At 40.9% G+C, this 13,344-nt stretch overlaps 1 protein-coding gene across 1 annotated transcript in view; it reads left to right on the top strand.

Moving 5' to 3' along the window:
- Window positions 1–1,153: 1,153 nt before the first annotated feature.
- The window catches only part of hydin (HYDIN axonemal central pair apparatus protein), a gene marked incomplete at its 5' end in the record, with an annotated part of 110,902 nt that continues 98,711 nt past the window's right edge, over window positions 1,154–13,344 (top strand). Inside the window, 6 exons of the mRNA XM_080438159.1 lie at window positions 1,154–1,288; window positions 5,249–5,374; window positions 6,675–6,794; window positions 7,524–7,658; window positions 8,775–8,974; window positions 9,080–9,204. Of these exons, the coding sequence (XP_080294285.1) occupies window positions 1,154–1,288; window positions 5,249–5,374; window positions 6,675–6,794; window positions 7,524–7,658; window positions 8,775–8,974; window positions 9,080–9,204 (841 nt within the window). The remainder of the gene's footprint in view (window positions 1,289–5,248; window positions 5,375–6,674; window positions 6,795–7,523; window positions 7,659–8,774; window positions 8,975–9,079; window positions 9,205–13,344) is intronic.

Below are 13,344 nucleotides of genomic sequence, written 5' to 3'. Positions count from 1 at the left end.
AAGATGTATGAAATCTAAAATTATTATAATGGAGAATTGAACAAAAAGTGCACTTCAGTTTAGATAATCGGATCACAGTCACACGCAAATTGCAACATCTTTTCCTCTAGGATTAAATAGAAAAGCGTCATCTCTTCATAGGTAGCCACTGGTAGGCTACGCTACGCACCAACAACATCCAGTACGCACGCACATAGCTGCATGTGTTTTGCTTGATTTGAAGAGGAGTAGTTTAATAGTTGTGTCAAAGCCACGGACCAATCAGAAAACAGCTTATTGGGGTGCCAGGTGACGCGTTGCTACTGGCAACGGCAAAAACAAAACGAAGTTGGTATACAAAACGAAGTTGGTATCAGAGTTTGGAAGAGCCTCGCCAGACACACGGATACTGCAAAAGTGGTAAAATGTTGATGTTATTATATAGCCCTTTATGAAAGAAGGAAAGGAGTGTAAATTGTTTTATTTCAATATGGTAGCAAGGCATGATACAGGAACAGGAGCGTTTACATCATGTCACGCATGTTTTGACATATAGTTACAGCCGTGCAGGGCTTAACAGCTGTAACATTGCAATGCCATTCTGACTGTAGCATGTCTATTATTTATGAAAAGGTCGTTGAGGTGTTGTGTTCATGTGTTCTATTATATGGTCTGTTGTATTCGTTTAATTTTGCTAACATGCTAAGAATAGGCTAGTTTTGTGTCCAAGTTGGACATTTTCCAAAAGCGAAAAAATACAAAAAATAGACGTTAAAGGTAATTAATGTAGGTGACATAAGCCTATATTTTCGTTAAGATTGTGTTCATTAACAGGGGTCTCTCTTTCAGCCAATCAGGAGAGAGTATCTATCAGCTTCAGTGTTCTAGTTCCAATATTGTCTGCTCACTTCTTTATGTCATTGCTTCCAATTTCACTTGTTTAATCTGTATCCTATATATACATATACACACACACACACACACACACACACACACACACACACACACACACACACACACACACACACACACACACACACACACACACACACACACACACACACACACACACATGTATATATAGTTGTTCTATATAGTTGCTAGTATAGTTGCTTTAATCTGTTCAAATATTTCTATTGTATTTCAGCTGGACTTGTCACAAAACGCCATTAGTATGGCAACCTCCAAGGTCCAGGCACTACAATCTTCTTTGCATACTCTACCTCTGAAATTGCCAGAGGGGTTCAAGAGCAAAGTGGTTTTCCCTCGGAATCCAAAAATGGTCCTGAGGAAAGATAGACCAAGAAGGGTGAGGATAACAGGCTACTGATGACATGCTGTGGGTTTTCAAGCAAATATTTTTTAACTATTCTTACCTAGAAGGTTAGCTTCATATAGTGATTTAGCCTAGAATATGTCATTATAGGCTACCACACATTGCAGCATTTTCTGAAAACGAATAGCAACATGACATATAATTCATTTGGCAGGCGAAAATAAAATTGGACTTGTCCAGTCAGAAATCCTAAACTTTTAAAGCCACCTGCTTTACGAGGAGAATTTAACAACCCGTTTTAATCTTCCTGTGACCCAAATGACAGATTATTCTAATAATTACTTTGGCATCTTGGAGAGAGCGGAAATCAATATGTGACTATACTTCTTCTCATTACAGCCAGCTCTCCTCATCTATTTTCTGTCTTTGATCTCTCTTTGGTCCCTGTTCCTTAGTTCTAACAGAGGTTAAAAGAGGAGAGCTGTCCTTATTTCAATTTCATTTCATTCTTTCACGTCAAAGAAGACATGAAAAGTTTAAAAAGTAGTACTCAAGTAGTTTGGTCATTTCAAATTAATACTAGCTCTTAAAGCAGTGGTTCTCAACCTTTTTGGGAGCGGGGGGGGGGCGGCAGTGCCCACTATTCAATATCAAGGTCCTTTTCCATCCCCCGCACCTGCTTACCCAATTAAAAATTTGCTCAGAACATTAATGTTTGTTTATATAATTTAAAAAGCATCTAATTGAATGCCAAATAATAGATTTTATGTTAAACTGGACTGATAGAATATGATTATTAGCCTACTTCCCAGGGAGCAAAGAAATTAATAAATAAAAGCATTTTGACTGATAGAAGTAGAATCATGTAGCCTTAATATAGGCCAGGGCTACCATTGTATCATTAGTTAGTGTTAAACAACTACAGTATTATAAATGGGATATTCTCTAATTCTCTAATTATAGGACTCATTATTGATCACAAACAGCAATCAAAAGGCGATGATTTGGTGCAGGTACGACACAAGATGCATTCTTGGTTCCACTGTAAAATACATAAGAGCATTATGGACTGTGCTCCAGCGAGATGTTGTTTGTGAATGCTGTTTAGCCATGCCATAATGAATTCCTTTTCAGTGCACTTTATACTGTTCTCACATAACATATCAAGAATTTGCACTGTACCAATTTTTATAAATTGCATGTTAACGTCACCCCCAAAGTTATTACGCAATTCTGCTGTTTACACACAGACCTGCTGCATCATGTTGGCATTTGTCAACAAACTATTGAAAATAGTTGTTTCTTTCTTTTTCGCTCAGCACTGCTAGGACATTGTCAAACTAGTGTGCATAATGGATAGTATGGATGAGCACCCTTGTGGCTGCTGAATAAGGAACAAAACAAAAATGTTTCCATAATGCTGGCTTGTACTGCGGAAAGCCTGGTGACACAAGGTTAATGCTGGCTGCAGCCTGAAAAGTTATGCCGCTGATGACTTACCGAATTGTGTGACTCTAATGGTGCAGTGGAGAAGATCTAACAATGAACTAGTAAGGGGCACTCAGTAAAACCAAGCGCTAATCTCTGCCAGTCTCTCTGTCTGTTTGGGACATGTCCTGATTTGGTGAAGTGATGGGCACAAGTGAAGCTGTTAGCTTAAGCTTTCCTGTTAGCTTTAGCTAATACCTATTAGTGTTATGTGTTTTATTGTTGTTATTACTTAGAATAGAACTTCAGATTTGATTGAAATAAAGAGGGCATCACTTGAATAGAAGGCAGGCACTCTGACTGAAGCGTGGCCATTGCATTTCTCGCCACAGTCACTCACTCTGTACTCTTTAAGAGTTTAATTAAATCAGGATTTCAGAGATTTTAGGTTGGATTTACATTAGTTCTAGAATATAATACTGTAGCTTTCTCTAGATCGTCCTTGGACGCGCCCCCCCCCAGTGGCGTTTTGCATCTCGATCCTGCATACAGTACATATGGCTAGCTAGCCAGTACTTTACGCGTCTGCATCTTTTTTAGTACGTCCATGAACATTTGGAAGACATGAGATGCCCTCAAGTTTGCTTCCTGGGAACTCCCAGTGTTTGCCTCATTCTCCAAGCTGCTCTCTGCCCATCAATGTAACATTCTGGTGTAGCACCCATCCAGAGACTTCAGCACAGCAGGGCAGGCTTCAGGGTCCAGCCTTCACTGCCATATGATTTTGGATTTTGGTTGCAGAGAAGAAATTGAGCTTGATATGTTGGGAAAAGTTGGATTTCATACACTGGCCTTGCCATTCAGACCCCTCCCTCCATGCAAGCGTTTCCTTTCTCTGACGAGGCAATCTGGGAACCCAGCGCCAAATGAAAAGGAAAAACAGCGCCCTCTACTGTTTTTAAGTAAATTATTTGAAGTCATTGACTTCTTTCAGCGCAGTGCCGCCCATGTCTTTATTGCCTCAGAGTAGGTTGGGAGGGACATTGTAAGCCTTGAGTATCCTCAACACCATGCCTTAGTGTATCAAGTCAAATGCCTTTTTGAAATCCGCACCGCTGGCAGGTTGCTCTTCGTCACCTCCTCAATGATCCTCCTCTAAGGCCAATCAGGGCTAGGGTGGTCCTCCCCTCTCAAAAGCGATTTTGGTTCTCCCTCAAGTTGGGGTCAGTGGCTCTCCGTACCCTGTTCAGTGTCATGCAGTTGCGTGGTAGCTCTCAGCCTTTATACAACTGAATGTTGGCCTTTGGAGATGAGGGAGATGTATTTTGCCATCTTGATAAATATATTAAGACATCCGTTTCTTCTTTAAAAAATCCCTCCAATATAGCTTCTTTTATAACTTACCCTTCTAAAGAATAGTGCGGAGGTGAGCAATTTTGTTGTCTCTGAATTATAGAAAGGAGTGTGTATTATGAATACACACCTAACTGGCAGCTATTAAATATTGCATTATACGGTAACCCCTTCTGCTACATTATTCATTTCAATTTTAAGCTAAAAAATCTTTTTCTGCCCTGACCTTGAAATAGGCTAAGTGCAGTTATATGTTTCTTCACTGCCAGTGCACTGATAAAGAGACATTGGTGAGGAATGTGTTGAGCAGATATTAACAACACAAAGCCCCAGATGGTCCTCTCTGAAGGAGAAAATATTTACTTTCTCAGAGCATAGTAAATCAGCTGAGACTCGTGTGCGTGCGTGTGCGTGTGTGTGTGTGTGTGTGTGTGTGTGGGGGCTTGCGCGCGCATATGTATTTTGCATATGTGTTTGTCACAGATGACAGCTTTTCATTTCACCATCCATTGAAGTGCCTCACAGCACTCGTATCACAATGCTTTTCCAACAGCCTTTGGCTATTTATAAGTTTGCATCTGTAACAGGCCGTGCTTACACTCGTCATTTCAATTGTTTTATTTTTTTTATTATCATCAGACAATAATGACAGACTACTTAGCTGGCTTTCATAGCAGACTATGAAAAATGGTACCCAATGGGTTAGATTGGTGTCCCTGTGACATACTATACTAGCGTCATGTGCAGGGGGTGTTCTTGTACATCAAGCTGCCTCCCAGCCCCCACAACAGAAACAGGAGATAGGCTCTTGACCTATGGGCCACATGGCTTCGGGAACCGTTGGCTCCCAAGGCTACTACTTGGCTACTACTTTTACACTTGTGCACAGTGTGTTATTTAGATCACAATGGGAGCCAGTAGAGACCGTCTTTAAATCAGGACTTATGGATAAAACAGCATTAAGTGCAAAACAGCATTAGTAGTGTTTTCCAATTTCCACGTAATATTGTGGATGTTTGAGAGGCCACATCTTTTCTTTGGTGCTAAATTGTTCAATTAAATGCTATATAATGTCCCATTCTGTCAACTATGAATGGTAATTGTCTTGCTGTGGTGGCCCAGTACTTCTTCATTTACTATATATAATAATAGAGGACATGCTGACTATCTGTAAATGAGAAGATTGTAGACTCTGCTGCTTTGTTGTTGCAGGTGACTCCATCTGTTTATGCCCAAGAGATGCTACAGTCCACAGAGGAGCGTCTGGCCAACACAAACGAGATGCACCACCCTCGCATCCTGGAGCTGTTAGACATGAGCGAGACCACACATCAGAAAGTAAATGCTGCTACGCTAACGTGCCCTGCTTTCAGTCTCACCAGTTTTCACTGAAATTCAATCAATTGTATGCTTTGGTTATGACTTGTGACATTCTTGACAGGGAGGATAACAAATAATATGTTAGTATGATATTTAAACTCACGGCACATGATAGATGCTGGTGTTGATAGCAACAACAGACTCTCAAAAGCAGAAGATTACAGATTAAAGGTGAACATTAGATAGGATTTTGCTGTGCCGTGTGTGCTGTCTGCACAGTACAGCTACTGTACTGACTTTCATCTTGTAAATGAAACCTCGGGGGAATCCACCATACAGACTCAAGTTCCAGTTAAAGTGGTGAGGCCTACATTTGTGACAAGCTGTCTTCTGGCTCCAAAAGCCTTCATATCCACAGGGATATGTAAAATACGTACATGTATGCTTTTCTCAAGTCACTCTCATCTTTCGGAATAATTAGTTCTACACATTGCAGACACATAGCTGTCACATTGTAATGAAAGCATGGCCTATTCTGCCTATTTTATCTCATTCCCCGTATTATGATATATGGCTTAATTAATGCATACATGAATCTACAAACAAATCCCTCATCGAAGGACGTAGGTAGATGTGTTCTGAAAGAGAACGAAAACATTTGTATGGAAACACCCCATTGTTACTTCATCATTAGTCCCCTGGGCACAGAGCATCTGCTCCCTGCTAAGGTCATTGACACGCAGATTTACTTTGCTGCTTTTCCTTAGTCAGCAGGGTGCTAATAGCTGGACAGAGGACAACCAATGTGAATGAATCCTATGTACTGTACTCTCATTTTGTATAGTAAAGTTCTGTAGACTTAGAGGAACTTAATGTCACCAGACGCGAGGACAGAAGGGTTGAGAGAATTTCTCAGATTGCGGAAATCTCAATGGTTTTCATTTTAAATAGGATTAGCTCTACGTCGTCCTCAGGAGTTATTTTCGGGAACAGGGTGAACTTGGCATATGTTGAAGTTAGGGCTGCAGAGAGGTTCAAGTAGAGATTTGCACTAAGGCAGTGGTTCTCAAAATGTGGTCCAGGGACCCTCAGGGTTCCTTGAGGGGTTTCTAAATGGACTGCCACAGGCCTGTAACTCTGAGGGTCCTTGAAATTAAAAGGTTTGAGAACCATTGCTCTAAGGGAATCGATAGAACCTTCAGTAAACAGATTAAGACAAATGTAAATGTCTCATGTTAAATGTGTGTGTGTGCGTGCGTGCGTGTGGTTGTGTGTGTGTGTGTGTGTGTGTGTGTGTGTGTAAATGTGTGTGTCTCAGTTCTCCTTGGTGGATGTGGATGTGGCTCTGTTCCAGCCGTACCCATCTGAGCTGGTCTTCCAGAACTTCTCTCCTTTAGAGACGTATGAGCTGCCTCTGCTCCTCCGCAACAATGACAAGGTATGTGTTGCATGTTGCATGTGTTTAATATGTGCATTTTCAGTTACAAGTCAGGCACTGAGCCGGAGCTCTTATTGAAAGTGACAACAATGAAATAAACAGTAGTTTTGACCTTTTGTAATTATTACCGGTAGCCCAATGCACTGACTTGTCCCTGTGCAGGCAGGGCAGTGTGTGTGTGTATGCACATGTAGGGGGATGTACCATAATTGGAAAATGTTTCGGGGCCCAGGTTAGGGAAAGATTTATTGCTGTGATTTCTGCAAGATATCTTCAAGCAGCAATGAATACCTATCACCTTTTTATATACCTGGCTCTGTGCTTGTGGTGGTGGTCAGTGTTTGCAATTCTATAACCACATTAACCTTGACGTCCCTATTTTGGGCATGTCATTATAGGTGCAAATATCCAAAATATTTCAAACATTTGCAAAAATTCTGATCTACAGTACAAGCTCAGTAGTTGTGAGCTTGCAGATCAGCTATTTTTGAATAGCCAAAGTATAAAATAGAGTTTAAAATAGGGTTTAAGTGGTTCATGTGTGGTTCATGACACGTGTGTGTGTGTGTGTGGGGGGGGGGGGGGGTTCAAGTGGGAATTTGCACTTGGGGAATAGATAGGACCTTCACAGAGTAAACATAAAGTAATAGGTGTCATGTTAAATGCGTGTGTGTGTGTCTGGGTGGGGGGGTGTGTACTGCACATCCTTACTGTGTGTCTGTTGCCCAGGTGTCACGACAAGTGAAGGTGGTGCCGGGGGACTCGCCATGTTTTCGTGTGGTCGGTCAAGTGGATGTGTATAACAAGGTTGCACCAGGGATGATCTCCACTTTCTCTGTGTTCTTCACCCCTCAGGAGAACAAGGTACCTGGGATTTGAGGGATGTGACACTGTCTGGGCAATCAATTAGAATTAGAATCAGAAAAAAGTGTAGATAATGCTGAACTGCCATAGTCATTGGTATACTTGAGACAGCTACAGTATATGATTGGTCTTTTTTGTTTGAGTAATGTATACTGTAAGTGAGAATGTAAGTGAGTGAAATTTCTCACATTGGCCTGTTATAGCGCCACCAGGAGGCAGATTTTTGCTAAAAAAAAATGTTTATATTACTCCTACAGATTTAGTCCAAACATTACACAAATCGGTACACATTATCTCTGTAGTCATGTGATCAAGATGTATCTGTCACATTTCTCATATTACATTCTGATTGGCTATGATTGCCTTCCAAAGTTTGTGGGGGTGGCTGTTTTGCACAAAATCCCACACATCATGAATGCCAGATTGCTGGGATTCTTCCCCCTGGATTCCTTATAGGCCATATTTGTGCCAGATTACATTTTCTGTCATAACATGATAATATAATTTGCTAACACCTGAAGGAAGTAACAACACTATTTATGACTGCTGTGAAAACATAGTCCTATGTCTGCTATTAAATAAAGTACTGTATATACCAGCTGAATGACCATTCATTAACGTGAACTCTGTTCGTTCATACTGCTAATATCTCTCTGATGCACAGGTCAAGGTCACAAGATCAGAGGTCAAGGGTCAGGCATTAGGTTACAGAAGCACTCACTCTTCCTGATATTGTATGTGCAAGTGAAAAGTGAGAAGCTAAGGTGCACATCAAATCTAGCAGTAATATGTTTAAGGACACACAATGCCTCTGGAGTATTATGGCTTTTATTCAATGGTCACCATCACAGTAAGTGGTGCAAATACAAGGTCCCTGTACAATACATTCATTTATTTATTTGATATACTATAAATGAGCAATAGAGATGGATAACATTATTTGTGTGTGTGTGTGTGTGTGTGTGTGTGTGTGTGTGTGTGTGTGTGTGTGTGTGTGTGTGTGTGTGTGTGTGTGTGTGTGTGTGTGTGTGTGTGTGTGTGTGTGTGTGTGTGTGTGTGTGTGTGTGTGTGTGTGTGTGTGTGTGTGTGTGTGTGTGTGTGTGTGTGTGTGTCCAGGATTACCATCACAGGTTGGAATGTGTGACTGAGAGGGAGAGGTTTGAGGTTCTGATCCATGCGATTGGGCCACGGGGCATCCTGGACTTTCGAGATGAGCTCCATTTACCCATCTGTCCTGTCAAAGCCTGCACACAGAGGACTCAGTTAGTTCGCAACATAGGACACACCCAGGCCAAGTTCCAGCTACACACACAGAGGTAAAAACCATCATTGAACAACATTGGACTTCTATTCTATTCCATTCGATTCTACTGAATTTTGATCTGCTCTATTCTGTTGTGTTGTGTTCTTTTCTGTTCTAGCCCGTTCTCTGTGACACCTGCTGTGGGGACACTTGGCGTAGGAGAGAGCATGCAGGTGAATGTGGAGTTCAACCCCAGATCAGTAGGAGACCACTGTCAGGACATGCTGCTACACTACCATACAGGTGAATAAAGTCTGAGAATTGACAGTAATGTTAATTACTCTATTAAAGTCCAGAATTCAGCTTGGGCTGATATGCTGGAATGCTGCAATGAATGCCATGGTGATAATTTATATGTATGTGTATATGTAGGATTAGGAACACTCAAAACGATAATCGCACCATACACATAGGTAGTACTGTCTGTCCCTTCTGGTTGACCAAGAGGCGGTTCTGCAGTGAGGCTATAATGATGCTAATGCACATGAGCCATGCAATCTCCACCCCTGTCCTAATAACAGCACAAGAGTTATCACCATAGAATAATAAAAATAGCATGTACTCAGGATTCTCTCATTGTAGGGTTTCTATATATAATGTTCCCTTATAACCTCCAATGTTACTTTGGCCCACTAGGCAGCAAATCAAAGCCATTAATAACATGATATAACTACTAGTTAACCACAAGTGAGTTTACATTTTTAAGGTTATGCTTGTAATGTCAGTATTTAGATAAATCTGACGTATTAAAACGGCCGCTGTTTGTAGCTGTTTTATGTAAGCTATAACCTTGAGGTATTGCTTACCGCCCACCAGACAACACCCGTGACAATGCTATACGATAACTCGACATAACGCAACATTAACAATAGTCGTCAAATTTGATGTGTTCACAAGGTGGTGCATTTTTCAGTCATTTATCAGGCTGTAAACTTCAAAGTGTTCTGATGTTGTATGCTTAAGAATGGAAGATGCACGCACGCACGCACGCACGCACGCACCAACAGGAAAACACAAAAAATCCAGCCAGTATTTAAATGCTGATAACTTCATAAACCAGTCATTGATCTGAGGTTCTGTTCCATTCTTAAAGACATATTTGGCTGGTAACATATTTGTGCATGTGTCTTCTGTGGTGCACGGATGCACGTGTGTACACACACACACACACACACACACACACACACACACACACACACACACACACACACACACACACACACACACACACACACACACACACACACACACACACACGCTGACTTTTATTCAAACTACAAAAGGAGTTTTGCATAAAGATAATCAGTGAGATCAAATGGAGTGGAACTAAAAGGATGAAAGTGTTTACCATAAACACTGGGGTAAACACTATGATAATACTTTGTCTCTGCAGCAGTGATGACCCTGAAGCAGAACAACACACACACACACACACACACACACACACACACACACACACACACACACACACACACACACACACACACACACACACACACACACACACACACACACACACACACACACACACACACACACACACACACACACACACACACACACACACACACACAGGCATATGCACACACACACGCGCACGCACACACAGGAAGGCAGAAAATCACTATAGTCATGATGATGGGGAAGGGCTAAGGGGCTAGTTTGTTATATTTCTTTGCTGTCGGGTGGAAACCTTGTATGTTCAAAACTCGTACTTTTGGAAAAAGAAGCTGTGTTCCAATGGATGTAGTTATTATTTATTCACAAGCTCTTGTCAATATATTTAATTGGTTCAATATTTATAAAGCTCACAGACAGACTTAACCACTTTCAACTATTATTATTATTATTTGAACAATTTGATTTGCTACTTTTGTGTGACACTTAGTATGACGAAGCAGGGCATACATTTACGGAAAAAAAACAAAAAGTTGAATATACAATGTTTCTGCCCGACAGCATCACAGATAATCCTGTCTCTCTCCCTGTGTGTGCTTGTGTCTCTGCTCACATGCATGCACTGTGTGTGTATGTTTATGTGTTTGTGCTAGCATGCATGTGTGTTTACTGTTTTTGTCATGTACTACAAATTGTATAAGCCAAACTGATACAATCAGCTCCTCATTGTGTTGAATGTACATAGTCATTTTGGTCTGGTTGTATGTTGCTTGCTCCAGCTTAGCACCACCACTATACGCTGTACTGTGCGAGTACGGATGGTTTGGTTTGAAGAATCTCTAAACCTTGGACCAAGGTTAGCAGTAGAAGCACTTCACCTCATTTAGCAGCCCACCCCTCACCCCCTTCTCTACCCCGTTCAGCATATAGCTTAGGTGCGAAGAGTGTTGTTTAGTTGATGTCCTACTGTACTGTATGTTACAGTAGAAGTTGTTCTCAAAGCACTCAAATAAATCCCATGGCTACTTGCCCTGTTTGAGGGTAAATGTTCGTGGCACTTACTCTGATCTTGCACTTTTTAAAGTCACTATAAGAGCGTCTGCTAAATGTCTAAATTGTAACTGTTGTGAATTGTAACTTGGGAATGTTTCCCTTCATGGCGATACATGTTGTGAATGAACAAAATGTTTGTCTTTGTGCATCGTTGCATACTATGGGCTGTGGAATCAGTGGTGAGATAAGTAACGATAATGAGAGGAGAATCTATAGGGTCCGTAGGGATCGGTGCCGTGAGGCTTGTAGGGATTGAGGCTGTTATGGTTATCTATTGTGCTTACTGCTTGGCTCAGCTCAGTGCAGCTTTCTCTAAGGGCCTGTTATCTGTCATTCTGAAGGTAACCCCTTCCTCTCTTCTCTCCTCTCCTCTCCTCTCCTCTCCTCTCCTCTCCTCTCCTCTCCTCTCCTCTCCTCTCCTCTCCTCTCCTCTCCTCTCCTCTCCTCTCCTCTCCTCTCTTCTCCTCACTTCCCCTGTTTCCTGCTGTGTATCTACTGCTTTGATTACGTCTCAGATTACGTCTTAATGGGCTTAGTATAGATAGTAACCCATCCGTATATCTTTGTCTCTGGGGGTCTCTGATTGAAATACTAGTAATTTACATGTATGGTAGAGTACTGTACACTACTATATATATATGTAAAAGTAATTGGTTTGTAATATTGATACACTGGAGTGAACGTATATAGGACTGGGCATCAGTGAACATAAATAACCCTCAACCTATTTCTGGTGCCTGTATATTTCCATTTGGGTGTAGAAGCAGCCCAGCAGAACTGACCTGTCTGCTCACTTTTCCACGTGAACATCAAATGGTCCGAACTCATTACTTAACATCAAACCAAGATGAAGCTGTTGACTTTAAAAAATTGTTCAAAACTAGATTTTAAATTACATTTCTCCCCACAAAGACAAAAACTTGATTGACGGTTGTAACACTCCATAATGATGCATGCCTATAATAATGTAATTAATAAAGACAAATGTCACCAACAAATAAAACCCAAGAATTCAAATTAGAAATGCATTCAAAAGAAGCTCAGGTTATCTTGAGCAGCCTGTTTGCATAATGTATATTTTTCTCATTTGTAATGGCTGAAAACTGAATAATTTGTATTCAAAAGATTTGTATAAATCATTTGTATTCAAACATTGGCAGTTGGTGTCTTGTCTGCTCATCACAGAAGAATGACAGCCAAATGAGATCAGCAAACAAGACGGGTTGGCCAAAAGTTCAAAAAGAAGATGGTCCAGTCACAACAACATAAATCTCTTCATGATTGACTGATTGTAGTCATTTACATAAAACAAAAAAGCTGCACAACCTAATTTTAGCTCAGCAGCTACCTAAAAAGCAGATTTGTTTCAAGTTGCTTTGGAAGTACCTGTATATCAGAAGGCCTAAAGGAGCTGTGATCGACATGAAAAATAAATAGATGCGCTTCTGCTTATTCAGCCTGCATCAACTCGCTGCCTATTCTCTAGAAATGCTTTCAATGATTGTGTTACCAGCAGTGATAGAATGGTATAGATGTGTTGCTAACCTTGATCCTGAAATCTTATGGCAAAGTCCCCTTGGGAAAATTATTGCCTGGTGATTCAATACCAGCGGATCAGACTTAAAACTCATTTAAATTTACATTTAAATGAGTCACCTTTTAAATTGTTTGAAATTTTAGCCCTGCTAGTGGCAAAGCTCTAAGGATGGCGATGTTGGAATGGTTGGTTTGCTTGTACATCCACCAAATAACATAAACAACAAAAAACTACTGTCTGGATTACTGAGTTTGTGGAATATGTTGTGCACCTTCATACCTTCATAATCCTGAGGACCTCACATTGTCCCTAGTGCCATTCTTGGGCCAAAATGACAACTTTGTTTACACGAACAAGATTCCGCATAATCTAATAGGCTGACTGCAGGATGGACC

The sequence above is a fragment of the Gymnoscopelus braueri genome (genome assembly GCF_963280865.1).
Source record: "Gymnoscopelus braueri genome assembly, chromosome: 9".
Lineage (NCBI taxonomy): Eukaryota > Metazoa > Chordata > Actinopteri > Myctophiformes > Myctophidae > Gymnoscopelus > Gymnoscopelus braueri.
The sequence above is the reverse complement of the archived record's forward strand: the minus strand, read 5'-3'. Positions and strand labels throughout refer to the sequence as shown.